Source organism: Ictidomys tridecemlineatus, chromosome 10 (genome assembly GCF_052094955.1).
Source record: "Ictidomys tridecemlineatus isolate mIctTri1 chromosome 10, mIctTri1.hap1, whole genome shotgun sequence".
Classification (NCBI taxonomy): Eukaryota; Metazoa; Chordata; class Mammalia; order Rodentia; family Sciuridae; genus Ictidomys; species Ictidomys tridecemlineatus.
Genome location: NC_135486.1, coordinates 79,395,540 through 79,408,973, shown reverse-complemented (window position 1 = coordinate 79,408,973; position 13,434 = coordinate 79,395,540). Strand labels below are relative to the sequence as shown.

The following is a 13,434-nucleotide window of genomic DNA, read 5'->3' as shown; positions in this document are numbered from 1 at the left end:
TGTACAGACTCAGAGCTGGATTCATGCCAGAGACTATTGTAAGTACTCAATTGTCTTACTCAGTCTCCATGACCAGCCAAGAGCTATGAACTATTACTACACCTTCTTATGGGTGGACACAGAGATTAATGACTTGGCCACAGACACACCACTACTCGGTGGTAAAACTAGAAATTAGGCCCAGGCATTCTTTTTCTGGAAGCCAGTTAATCATCATGCAGTGCTGATGTTGGAAACCAAAGTGGTTTTGCTTGTAGCCCGAGTTAAAATATGTTGTCTTTACTCAGAGAAAATAGAAACTTCGATGAGGTCTCAAGCAAGTGGTCCCACGGTCAGATTATACTCCTGCTCAACATGTACAGATCAGGAGCAATTGGCAAAGACACCTCCAACTCCCACAAGGGGATACATAGTAGTTAGAGAACAGTCCATGAAACAAGGAAACAATTGAAATTTGCTACCTGATATTTCAGGAAATTTTAGGGATTATATAATAGGCATAATAGAAGCACCGCTGTTGAGGCTGATGAAGGAAATTTGCTTGATGGATGTGCTATCATAAAATTGTCCTACCCCAGGGACTCATGTTGTTAGTCTAGATTCTTGTAAAGCCTAGATGCAAACTTGCACATCCTATATGCTCTAGGATGACACACCAGAGAGTTCTGGAAGCTATGGAAACTGTGGGCTTATGTACACATGCAGCCTTCTTCAAATCCAGGGATATTCATAAATTGCCAAGAGCCTTGGGCTCATCTAGAATCATTGTCATTGCTACCATTAACAGTGAGTACTGTTTTAGGGCCTGTGATTCATAGTATTCATATGAAAGGCACCAGCCAGAGAGGCACATGTTCACTTTCAACTGATACTCTGGAATATGCTATATCCAAGTTCACATTTATGGAGTACTTATCCCAATTCAAGCAGTATTTCATATAATCCTCAGAATAGCCCTGCCAAGGAAAGTAGGTCCCTCATCATTACAGATAGGGAAATGAAGACCAAGAAGGTCTAAGTAACATGCCCAAAGTCTCAAAGTGGGGTTGGAAGAAGGTATTGAGTTTATACAAAGTCTGCCTGGTTCCCAAGCTAGGTTCTTTGCTGCTTTCTTTAAAAATCTGTCCATAGAGTTTGTATCTTGTACCCATGATGCATGGCCATAGGATAGAAATGATCCCTGTTTTTTTTTTTCCTTTTGTAGCTACAGACATGAAAGTCTGGTTGTCAGTTAGTTGCTAAAATTCAGATGTTGGTTGAAGAAGCAAATAGGATATACAGTCTTTGAGCCCTTCCCTTTCCTGCTAAAATAAAGAAATAACGATGCAGTTGCAAAGATTCTGTTTATCCGAATCCACTTCTGAAGTCTGCAAGGCATTCAGCTGCCACGATGGCAGGCAGGCACAGCCAATTGAGGCTGATTTCTTTTGTTCCACAGCTGCAGAACCAGGAGCTGCTGAGGGCCATGATGAAGAAGGCTGAGCTGGAAATCAGTAGCAAAGTTGTGGAAACAATGAAGAGGCTGGAGGATCCCGTGCAGCGACAGCGCACCCTAGTGGAGCAAGAGAGACAAAAATACCTCCACGAAGAGGAGAGGATTGTCAAGAAGTTATGGTGAGTTGTCCAGAAGTCACTGGTCCCATGTCTAGCTGTTGAACCTGGAAAGGAAAATTGTCTTTACTCAAAAGGAGGATTTTCTTAATTGGTGTTTTTCTCTCTGTGTCTTTATTAAGCCCCTACTGTGTACAAGTCAGTGTTCCATTGGTCCTGGTGTCTGTGAACACAGGTACCCCATTATGGAGGTCTGGGAAATTCAGCAACCCCCAGATGAGCGAGCTAGCAGTTTTACAAGTTGGAGAATTATATTTTTTTTTTCTCTAGGGTTCAGCAACACATAAAATTAAAAGCAGCAAATGTCAAAACCCAATGATAAATGGGAAGTCTGTATTTAATCTCAATAAATTAAAACTAATAAGCAAGATAACACAGCACTAAAATTATCCTCCTATTATTCAACCATAGTTAAAATTGCTGAAGAATAATTTTAATGTAAAGTGTGTCTGATCCAGAATGAAAGATGCTTCCTGGGATGTTACCAATTCTATATAAGGTCCTTATTGAAAGCATCTATCAAATCCCACCATTGAAATGAGCAAAGTTCTATTACTCCCCATCAGGAGGCAGGCCCATCTTTTAAGTTAATGTATATTTTGTTATGCAACAAAGATTTGTTATAGAATTATTTCACCTTTTAGTGTAATGAATAGTAATTTTTCTAGGTTCTTCTAGTGTTGGTAGTTTTCTTTTGCTTAGAAATATTAAATCTAAGAGGGGAATTTGCAGATTCTTCCTATGACCAACCTGACCAGAATTCTCTATAATGGAAAGTGTTATATTCTATCACCTATTTCATATTTGAGCTGTAGCTTACATTATCCCAATACCAACCCCATGTGTTTAATTAAAATGAGAATGTCCCTCTCAACAGTCTAGAGAGAAAAAAAACAATACGAGTTAGTATTTTCCAAATAAAAGTAGGCCACTCTTCATTGACATCTCAAAAAACACTTCTAAAATTTTAAGTAGTTCATACATTTGTGGGCAGAGTTGATCATCCACCATGAGGTAATAAGGCTATTATTTGTCTGAAATGATTTTTGTGACAGCCAGATTATTTAATACTAGGTCTCAAGATTTATCTGTAAATATATATACTTATGTATACATACATTTAATATTTGTATAAATTTTCAAGTAATATTATGAAAAAAAAAGAAAATTTGCTTAAATTTTTTTTTTGTTTATTGGTTAACTAACTCTGTTTCTGGCCTTTAACAAGCATCTTTATCTCAATAATATCCTAAGATCAATAGCATAGCTGATAATGGAACAAATATATTGTACCATATTTTACTACATAATTGTCACATATCTGATACCAAAATTTTTTTTGCATAAAACTGAGATGCAACCTTTATGAGAGGCTTTTTAAAAATTGTGTCAATATTATTCAAAAATTATTTATTACTAAACTGTCTTTGGTGCAAGATTCATATGCACAGAATACTCGTGAATATATGTTAAGACAGTTGCAACAATTATGCCATGAAATACATGAGAGGATTTTTTTCTGGTTGGTGTTATGGGATGGCCATAAATGAATAAAGAATGCACAGGGCCCTTGGGGATCTTCAGTGTAGCAAAGCAGAATGTATAAATAGGAGTTTAGTGCAGAACTGTTGATGTGCAGGTTGTGGGTGAACCTAGTGCTTGTGAGCCCAGGGACTGGGGAGACTTAACCTGAAGTAGTTATTCTTTATATGCCCCACAGGCCAAGCATAGCCCTATACACATGGTAATGTCAAAAGTGGTTTGTTAAACTGAACTGAGTTGGGCTTAAAGGCAGGTGAATTTCATCAGCAGAGGCTAGAGATCTTTTTGGCAGAGGAACCCTATGGACCACAGAGTCTCTGGACCAGGAAAGTACAGGATATCCTTAGAGAATTGGGGGTAGTCCAGTTTGGCACGCGAATTGAATGCAAGATACTACTAAAGTCTCCTGTTTAGGTTGTGCCATTCATTTCTAGATCTTATACTACACTCCACTTGGATATCCGCCTGATGCCTGTCTGGGCTGTGCTTACCAAAATTGGAAGATCATGCTAACAGAAACCTGAATTTCTGGGTTTTGTTTTTATTATTGGTTTTGTTTTGTTTTGATTTGACTTGGTTTGGTTTGGTTTGGTTTGGTACCAGGGATTGAACCCAGGAGCACTTAACCACTGAACCACATCACCAGCCCCTTTCATATTTTTTTTATTTAGAGACAGGGCTCAATAAGCTGCTTAGGATCTCGCTAAGTTGCTGAGGCTAGCTTTGAACTTGCAATCCTCTTGCCTCAGCCTCCTGAGCCACAAGTGTGCACCACTGCACCAGACTAAATTTCTGGTTTTTATACAAGTTCCCAGGTCCAACCTGAGAATTTTTCTCAATGAAACTTAAGCTACATAGATGATTCCAAAGCACCTGCACATGCTGAGGAAGGATTTTTGATCAAGGAAATAGCAAAACTCGACCTGTATTCTGAGAAATTCCCTCTGGTGGTCCTGTGGCGGACTGATTACACAAGATTAATAATTGACCCCACTAGAAGCAAGTGTAACAATCTAGGCAAAGAGGCAATGAAGCCTGAACCAAACAACAGAAAAAGAAATAGGAAAAGAAATCAAAGACAAAGTACACTAAAATACAATTGCCTAAAACTAGGTCTGGGGCTGGGACTGGGGCTCAGCAGTAGTACACTTGCCTGGCATGTATGAGGAACTGGGTTCAAGTCTCAGCACCTCATATAAGTAAATAAAAAAAAGGTCTATCAACAACTAAAAATATATATTTTTTTAAAAAAAAAACTAGATCTGGATTCATCTCAAAGATGTCTTTAAAATATATATATATACCATTGTAATATTTTTGTAACTTTACCTCTTATAATGTATAAAGTGGGTTAACTGGATGTGTGTGCATAGTGAGAGCACAGGTTATAAAAGATAGTCAGAAACTCCCAACTCCGGGTCATGAGGGAACAGAGACCTCTCTCTTTCTCCTCCTCTTGTTCCTCCTTTTCCTTCCAAGCACTGGAAAACAAGTTCCCTTGGAGAGCATGTGAAGCCCAGTTACTAGCAGGCCAGTCAGATGACAGAGAGGTGAAATTTGAGTCTAAAAGGATAGATAGATATTGGGTCATGATCATTTCTCTTTCATGGTTTTCTACCTGGAAATAATAGTTGGGCTTATAATAACAGATGAAATCTATTTTAACAAACTCTATGCTTTTTCACAAAAGTAGCATGAAAAGCAACTTAGTATTTCAAAAGTCACATTGATTGTTAGGTTAAAAGATGTTCCACATTCATTTTTAGCTCTGGTGTCTCTTTTACAATTTTTCAATTCACAAATGTAATATTTAATGCTTTGTCTAAATAGTATCATGAATATTAGAATAGAAGGGACACTTGTATACCATAGTATCAGTTTGCACAACGAAGAAAATCTATGAGTTATGAGGGTTATCCAAGAGTCACATTGTGTAGAAAAGATCAAAATAGAATTAAGGCAGAGTGACTGTGGGTCATGTGGTAGAAAATAACCTTTCCAGATATACCATATGTAGAGCTCTCATGAGGGACGCCACACAGTCTCTCCTCCTCAGGGATACAGTAGATGTAGGAAGCATCCTTTGGGTATGTTCCCCTAACAATAAGCACCTTTCTATCATTCACAAGTGAGCAAGCAAGACTTTCCCTTTGGGTCCTTAAGGACATTGTTTCATCAGAAATGTTCACAACCAATTTCTATAACAGAATGAATGATATCACTACATTCTCCATCCACTGGTCAGAAGTGGATGAATTTGTCATTTGCCTTATGGTCCTGTTGAATTTACAACATATCCCTGCCTGAATTTCTTCTACAGCTGCCATGGCGCCATCCACTGGCCCACCTGATGGAAGGGGGCTTTGTGCTCCATCTTTTCTCTGATAACTCTACCTTGTCTTATCTCTGGTAGCTCCCTATTCCACACTCAGTTCCAGGAAACAGAATCACTGTTCACTTACTGCCACCTAGTGGTTCTACATTTCCCAACGTTCCTTCCCCTGTTAATTTTTGTGTGTGTGTGCCCACGCACATACACACATTTATTATACAGAATGGTGGGTTTCACTGTGATTTCACTGTGGTATATTCATATATGCTTAATATATATGCATATTCATATATTCATATATGCATATTCATATATGCTTATATGGTCTGGTCAAATATATCCCCTATTATCCTCTCCTTACCCTCCCTTCCCTCCTCCTCCCAATCCCTTTTCTCTATACTAGTAGGTTTCCTTGTACATTCATGACAAAATTTTCTCTGGTTGCATTCCCAGGCAAACTGAAATGATACCAACAGGTGTTTAGGGTAGCGCTGGTAATATGCCCGGAGGCAGGCTGTTGTTTTGTTGTTTCAAGTGGAAAAGCTTAACTTGGCTCTATTGGAGCTGACATCTCTACACCCAAACACACACACACACACACACACACACACACACACACACACACACACACAAACACCAGAAACCAGATTGGGAAACATATCTTCTGTTTGTAGCTTGGATAGGAAAGAGTCAATCCTCAGTCAGGGACAGTTTTGTTCCTCCTCCCCTAGGGACATTTGACAATGTCTGGAGACAGTCTTATTTATCACAAGTTTCAGGGAGAAGGTGCTGGGGTGCTACTTGCATTTCAAAAGTGAAGGCCCGGGGCTACTAAACATCATAGTATGCACAGGTTAGTCCTTGACCAAAAAAAAAAAGGAATTATTTGGCCCAAGATGTCAAACAATGAAGCTGAGTAACCTGATGTAAACCAGTCCATATTTCTCATCTCACTCCACTAAGTGCTTCTTTGTGCACACACCGCCCCACCCCACCCCATCACAAACTGCACTCATCCCTCCCTTAGCTGGTATCAGCCCCACTGGGAATGAAGAATGGGTCTTCCACCAGGCATGATCTTCTGGCCAGTGGGGGCCTCCCCATGAACAGGCCCTGGGAAAACCTCCTTGGACCTTCCTTACACCTCGGGGAATATTCCAAGCCAAACCCAGCTACTGCTCTAATGTGCTCTCGGCATCTAAGTGAAAGGCTTAGGAGGGTTGGACACTGTGAAATGGGAGACCCAGGCAAGCACTCTTCCCTTGTACCCATTCTTCCTCTGGACCTCACTGTTCAGCCCTGTCTGCTGTCTGTTTCCTCCACAGTGAGCTGGAAGACTTTGTTGAAGACTTGAAGAAGGACTCTTCGTCCGCTGGCCGAGTGGTTACTCTCAAGGACGTGGAAGATGGGGCTTTCCTCCTAAGACAAGTGGGAGAAGCAGTAGCCACCCTGAAAGGTGAGCATTCCACTAGAGGGGAGAAGTGTGAAGTGTGTTTCCTGAGATGTTTAAAGATCTGTCAAATAGATGTCAAGTTTGTTGATGTGTACCTGTGATCCCAGCTACTGTGGAGGCTGAGGCAGGAGGATGGGTGGAGCACAGGGGTTCAAGACCAGCCTAGTTAGTGTAATGAAACTCCATTTAAAATAAGTAAATATATAATTCATTTGTATCACATTTATATATATATATATACACACACATGTATGTGTATATATGTGTACACACACATATACATCTATATGTTAAATAGTGAAGGATTCATTCATGCAAGCATACAGCGATTATTTATCAAATAACTACATGCCAGACACTGGCCTGGGTACTTGGAATACATCACCGAGCAAAACAGGCAAATATCCTACCTTTTAGAAGTTTATATTTTAGTGGGTTCTGTAAGATTCAAGACTAATGATGCTAATAACACTTCTATTAATTTTTCTATTTGCTGGGCCCATACAGTGTGCCCGGACACCTGTGCCAAACTCTTTAAACATAACCCCAAGGTTCAGTTGGCCTTAACCCAAATATACAGGAAACAGGCCTAAAGAAGCTGTGACCTTGCACAAAGTTACTTGATCTGACCTTTTCCTATTCTCTGAACCCTGCCTCGCGCTTCCCACAGACATGTGAATTCCACACTTCTCAGTGCCATCCAGTGTCAGGGTGCAGGATGGGGGTGGTGGTTCTGCCATTCTCTTATAATCACCAGCTGGTTTGGCCTACAGGAGAATTTCCAACCTTACAAAACAAGATGAGAGCCGTCCTGCGCATAGAGGTCGAGGCCGTGCGGTTTCTGAAGGAGGAGCCACATAAGCTGGACAGTCTCCTGAAACGTGTGCGCAGCATGACAGACATCCTGACCATGTTGCGGAGGTAACTGGGGACCTCCACACCCCCAAGCTGGGAAGACCTGCTGAGGGGGTGGGCCGGGGAGACCAGGGTACATGTTGAAGACCCAGGTTCTGCCACCATCCAAGAGCCTGCATCCAGAGTCATGACTTATCAAATTTTGTTTCTGGAAACCACGACTCCTTCCACCCCAGGGCTTTCATTGCAATATACCTCGAGGTTCTAATTCTAAGTCTAAGCATAGACTTGCAGCATTGGACCCACCCCATGACTTAAAATGAATAGACATGGGCTTGGGGTGTAGCTTAGTGGTAGAGCACGTTTATGGCATGTATAAGGTCCTGGGTTCCATCCCCAGCAACACAAGAAAATAAAATAATAAAATGAGTAGACACAGTCAACATTTCTTTAAAAAAAAATCATTTGAAAGTTGGTTTTGTTTTTTGGCTTGGTTTTGTTTTGTTTTGTTAGTAACTTTGATGTTAAGACTAAATCAAAGTAGTCTATTAGCCTCCTTCACTTCAGAGGCATAGAAAACTCTGGTTTGGAGAAAGTGAGTAGAAATAAATAAGTCTCTCTTAAATTTCCTACTGAAGGATTATCTGAGAGTGTATTGGTGCCATCCAGAAAAAAAGAACCAAGACTCCTGAAGTGGCATGAGCCAGTTCCTTACCCAGGGTGAACCTGCTCATCAGGAAGGATTACTATAGGGAAAGATTAGAAAAATCACTGAATGACCCATGACTTTCATTGAAAAGAAAAATTCAGAACTCCATAACCCACTCAAAGAGCGTTTACAGGCCTGGGGGTACAACTGAGCAGCAGAGCACTAGCCTAGCATGTGCAAGGCCCTGGGTTCAATCCCCAGCACGGAGTGGGGGATGCCAACATATAAGCATGCAGGATTCGGAAGCACCCTGGTAAATGACATTCTGTATGCTCTATCTTTGAGTTACAATTGGATCTCTCTCTTCTCAACCTAACAATAAGGATAACTTGGACCTCCCAGCGCTTTCTATGTATCAGACATAGCACTTTCTATGTATCAGATGCAGGACAGAATCCTTGATGTGTATTACCTCATCCACTCCAGGCACTGTTATTTCATTATTTAAAGGTATATATCTGAGGCTTGGGGACATTCACTGCTAGTGAGAGGTGGGGCTGGGTTGTGAACAGATCTTTTGACTCCAGAGTAGTTCTTGGTTCTTACCTCACAGCCAGGGATGCAGTAAAGTTCAGTAACATTCTCTGTGCCCAGCCTTGGTGCTGGGTATATAGAGACAGTAATAAACAAGACAAGTGGGACCCTATCCTTATAAAAATCACTCTCTCCCATGAGGAATAGACACTAAACAACAACCAAAAATAAACCATAATGGCAGTCCCTGAAGTTTCAGGGTTTTTTAATAAGATCAAAAAGTTCCCCTTCTGGACCAGATTTGAGATCAGGTCCCAGACAGAAGTAACATGTAGGAATCTTTCTTGTAGGGATTTTAATCACTGACTATGATCATTTAATCAGATTTAGAAGAAAAGTATATCAAGTTCACAGTTAACTAAGGCAAATCATGAAGCGTGAGGAGCAGATTAAATTTTTCTAGCAATGAATAACCTCAGAAAAGCCCCTTTTGAGATAACCCTCTATAGCAAGTGTGTAAGCACCAGGATGCTAAAGGAATTTCAGATTAAAATTTAAAATGCCCCCTCCTGTGAAGTCCACATTCCAACTGTATACGGGAAGAAATTGCATGTGTATTAAATTTTTTCATAAAGTCACATATTTTAAATCTCCAAAGGAACTTTTTCTTCCAATAGGATAAAAATCTGTTAAACTAATTCTTTATGAAGCTTTAACCCAAATTTGGTAACTCACCCACAAGGCCACAAAAGAAAAAAAAAAAGCAACCTTATTAAGCAAAAATAGAGCATGATCTGCCAGGTAATACTGCTTATTCTCCCCTCCCTTCCCTTTCTATCCCTGAAAAGCAGTTAAAGGATGTGTTGAGAGCCAGCACAGAGTGACAGAAGACAGGATTATAGCTTTTGAACATTACATGACATTTTTACTTATAAATACCCAGTGGTGAGAATGGTACATAAAATGAGTCGAACAACTCAAAATAAAATAAATTTTAGCTTCTTTTAGGGTGCCCGTCACAAGCTATTTATAGTTAATTTTGTACTAGCATGTTTGTGCATAACGTGTGATTCTCAGCATGGTGGAAGACCGAAGGATGAAGTGGGAATGAGCACATTGCCAAGGACATGCAGATGACCATACACCATGGCAGGGAAGGTGAGGTGGGCGACAAATGGTCACAGTTCAGAGCACACTTAGGAGCTTGGGAAAATGCCCAAGTGGTGGTTTGGCACAAGTGGAATTTTAGGTTGGAAGAGATTCCTACTAGGCACCCAGATTAGTGGGCAAGGTCCAGAGACAAGAGTTGGAAGGGATCGTGGCCTAGTTCAGAGCAAGAGAGGGAGAAAGGATTGGACAGCAGAGGAGAGAGAGGAAGAAAAGGAGGGAGGATTTAAATCAAAGTCGCCTTCATGGAGATGATTACTGAAAATGGAAGCAGTAGTCCAGTAAATTGGTAGAGGTAGGAGAGAACAAATCTTGGGAAAACCCTGGAGAGTTAAAAGCCTGGGGTTGGTAAAGTCAAAAGTAAAGAGAGAAGTAAGTAACAGAGGAGAGTCATAAAATACAGTGTCTTTTTCTTTTTCTTTTCAAATTAGAAAAGAGAGAAGAGAGTAATAAGAAGGGATTGTCGGATTCTTAAGTTATGGATCAAGTTACAGGCGTGACTTCGTCTTATATCATAACTTCACAACATTAGTTCTAACAACCCCCAAGGAAAGCATTGTGTCCATTGTCATTGTCACCATCCTTACATTTTACAGAAGAGTTTCTGAGGCTCAAAAAGGTGATGAGCCCAGTGTTATATAACTAGAACATGGTAGAACTGACACTCAAACACAGGCGCGTCTGTCAGCAAAGGTTCTGCCTTTTCCTCTGAAGCATGGGTAGAGACACAGCAATGAATGACTTCCCAAAGCAGAGGAGGATGAGGACCAAGCCCAATGTTACAATAGAGTCATCCGTGACCTTGCAGAAAGATTTGGTTGGGTCCAGGTGGGGATGTCAGAGAACAACAGGTTGATCTGCAAACAGAGCAAACAGAAGGAATTAGAGGGCAGGTTACCCTTTGAGGTGTCTGCTATTGGAGGTGGCTGGAGGCTTCAGGAAGCTCTTGGGTGTATTGAAGGTCTGCAAAGGCCAGGATCAGGTGGTGGAGTCAGAGTGTTGTTAGAATCCTGTTGTTCATGTCGTGTCACCACCATCCGAACAATGACAGGCTGGCATCAGTCTGGGCACAACAGTGCTAATGAAAAGGGAATGAGATCATCTCCTGGGAAAGTCCTGGAGAAGCAGCTCGTACATAACTAGGAGGCCATCAGGGGCATTAGGGAGTTGCTATGGAAAACCTCACCCCCCAGCAGCTACTCTTGAGTTTCTCTTGTTTTGATCTCACCCAGCTCTGGGATGCATGGCCTTTGAGTACACCACAGTGACAGATGGAAGTGACCTATTTTAGCAGATAATTCTACTGTGCATGGTTTCTCCTAGACATGTCACCGATGGACTCCTGAAGGGCACTGATGCAGCCCAAGCCGCACAGTATGTCGCTATGGAAAAGGCCACAGCCGCTGAAGTCCTGAAGAACCAGGAGGAAGCAGCCCATGGCCCCAGCCAGCCCTTCCATGGCACGGGAGTCCCTGGCGATGTGAAGTCGGAAGTGGTGCCTTTGTCTGGCATGACCGTTCACCACGCACAGAGCTCCCCTGTGGTCATCCAGCCCTCCCAGCACTCCCTGGCCCTGCTGAACCCTGCCCAGAACTTGCCTGTGGGGACTGGTACCCACTCAGCCAACCCTCCTGCAGTCACACAGGAAGTAACCTCTGCACTGCAGTCAGCTCCAGCCCCACAGTCCCCTCAGACGCCCACGAATGGTTCCACCATGCAGAGCTTGTTCATTGAGGAAATCCACAGTGTGAGTGCCAAGAACAGGGCAGTGTCCATTGAGGTAGAGTCTTGTTTCCATTACTCATCATCCCGTTAACAAAGTCTTTTCCCTTAATGAGTTACAGTCTAATTATAGAGATAGTGTGTGTATGAATTCATTTGTGGATCAAAGATATATTTTTTGCCAAAGTTAGATTTTTTTTTCCTTCAATTGGGAATAGGATTCCATAGCCAAGTTAAAGGAAAGGTCATAAGATTTGAGAAAGATGGCCCCTACCCTTTAGTTGGAATATAAGTCAGTGGTGTGCTGGTAAATATTTAACAACCAGCTCTCTGGAAGAAAGCTCTGATTTGTGGCATTTGCCAATTTCCGTGGTGTACATTCTCCCACTGAGGCAAATTCAAGCTACAGTATGACATCACTGAGCAGGAAATTGGGGAAAGAGGTGACCATCAATTTCCTGAGCCAGTGGGTGCTGACTTGAGTTTCCCCTGTGCTAAAGGCAGGCTGGGGAGGGTTACTACGATCCTGAAAGACAGAAGATTCGCGATAAGCAGAGAAGGGTGTTGTGGCATTTGGGGATGGAAGGATGCTGGAGCAGAGGCTGAGATCATAGTATACTTGTTTAACTGGAACTGAAGACATAAAGATGGGTAAATAGATGAAACCAGTTTGAGAAATGTGTGGAGTTTATTTTGAAGGTGTCAGAGAAATTATAACACTGCAGATCTGACCCGTGATTTTCTTAAATAGCATTTTTAAGAAATTTATCTGGAGACAATATGGAGGATTGATTGTGGTAGTAGGTCTAGAATTAAGGAAGCAGAATGACAAATTATAGGACTCTAAGAATGAAAAGCAGAGGCAGTCAAAATGGAAAGAGAAAGGTAGGTCTTATGATCAAGTGTGGGGGCTGGGGTTGTGGCTCAATGGTAGAGCACTTACTCAGCATGTGTGAGGCACTGGGTTTGATCCCCAGCCTCACATAAAAATACACAAATAAAATAACGGTATTGTGTCCATCTACAATTAAAAACTACATAAGTTTAAAAAAAAAAAAAAGATCAAGTGAGGGCTGGGAGTGTGTGTCAGTGGTTGAGCATTTGCTTAGCATATGCGAGGACCTGGGTTCCATTCCCAGCACCTCAAAAAAATTAAAGAAAAACCCAACATGTAGAAAAACACACTATTTTTAAATATTCTTTTTTAAATCCTGTATTTTGCTTCCATAGGTCTTTTTCCTTTTACCCCAAAGGCTTTGCTTTGTACCCTGTAGCTCAGTGCTCTGTCCCCAGCAACCCAGTCCCGATCCTTCCTGCTTTTCTTGCAAGTCATCAGGGAATAACTCAGGGTGGGTATGTTAGAGATGCCCTCTTAAAACCAATGTGGCCACAGTCATGACCAGAAATTTGGTAGTGAAAAATATATCTTTGACCACATTATCCATGTCCCTATGTAGCTTCTCTGTGTTCCAGAATTAGAGGCTGTGCCCCTAATCCAAATCAGCAAAATTTAAAAATTGCTTATTGCCAGGTGCAGTGACCCACATCTGTAAATCTCAGGTACTTGAG

General features: G+C 41.5%; 1 protein-coding gene across 25 annotated transcripts in view; it reads left to right on the top strand.

Annotated features, from left to right (window-relative positions):
- Kiaa1217 (KIAA1217 ortholog) overlaps positions 1-13,434 on the top strand; it is a 417,228-nt gene that overhangs the window by 385,479 nt on the left and 18,315 nt on the right. For 23 of the 25 annotated variants that reach the window (XM_040277708.2, XM_040277696.2, XM_040277700.2 and 20 more), the window contains 4 exons: positions 1,439-1,614; positions 6,811-6,941; positions 7,712-7,859; positions 11,467-11,923. In XM_040277708.2, the coding sequence (XP_040133642.1) occupies positions 1,439-1,614; positions 6,811-6,941; positions 7,712-7,859; positions 11,467-11,923 (912 nt within the window). The remainder of the gene's footprint in view (positions 1-1,438; positions 1,615-6,810; positions 6,942-7,711; positions 7,860-11,466; positions 11,924-13,434) is intronic. The other 2 variants (XM_040277697.2, XM_005320240.5) reach the window with 1 other exon arrangement.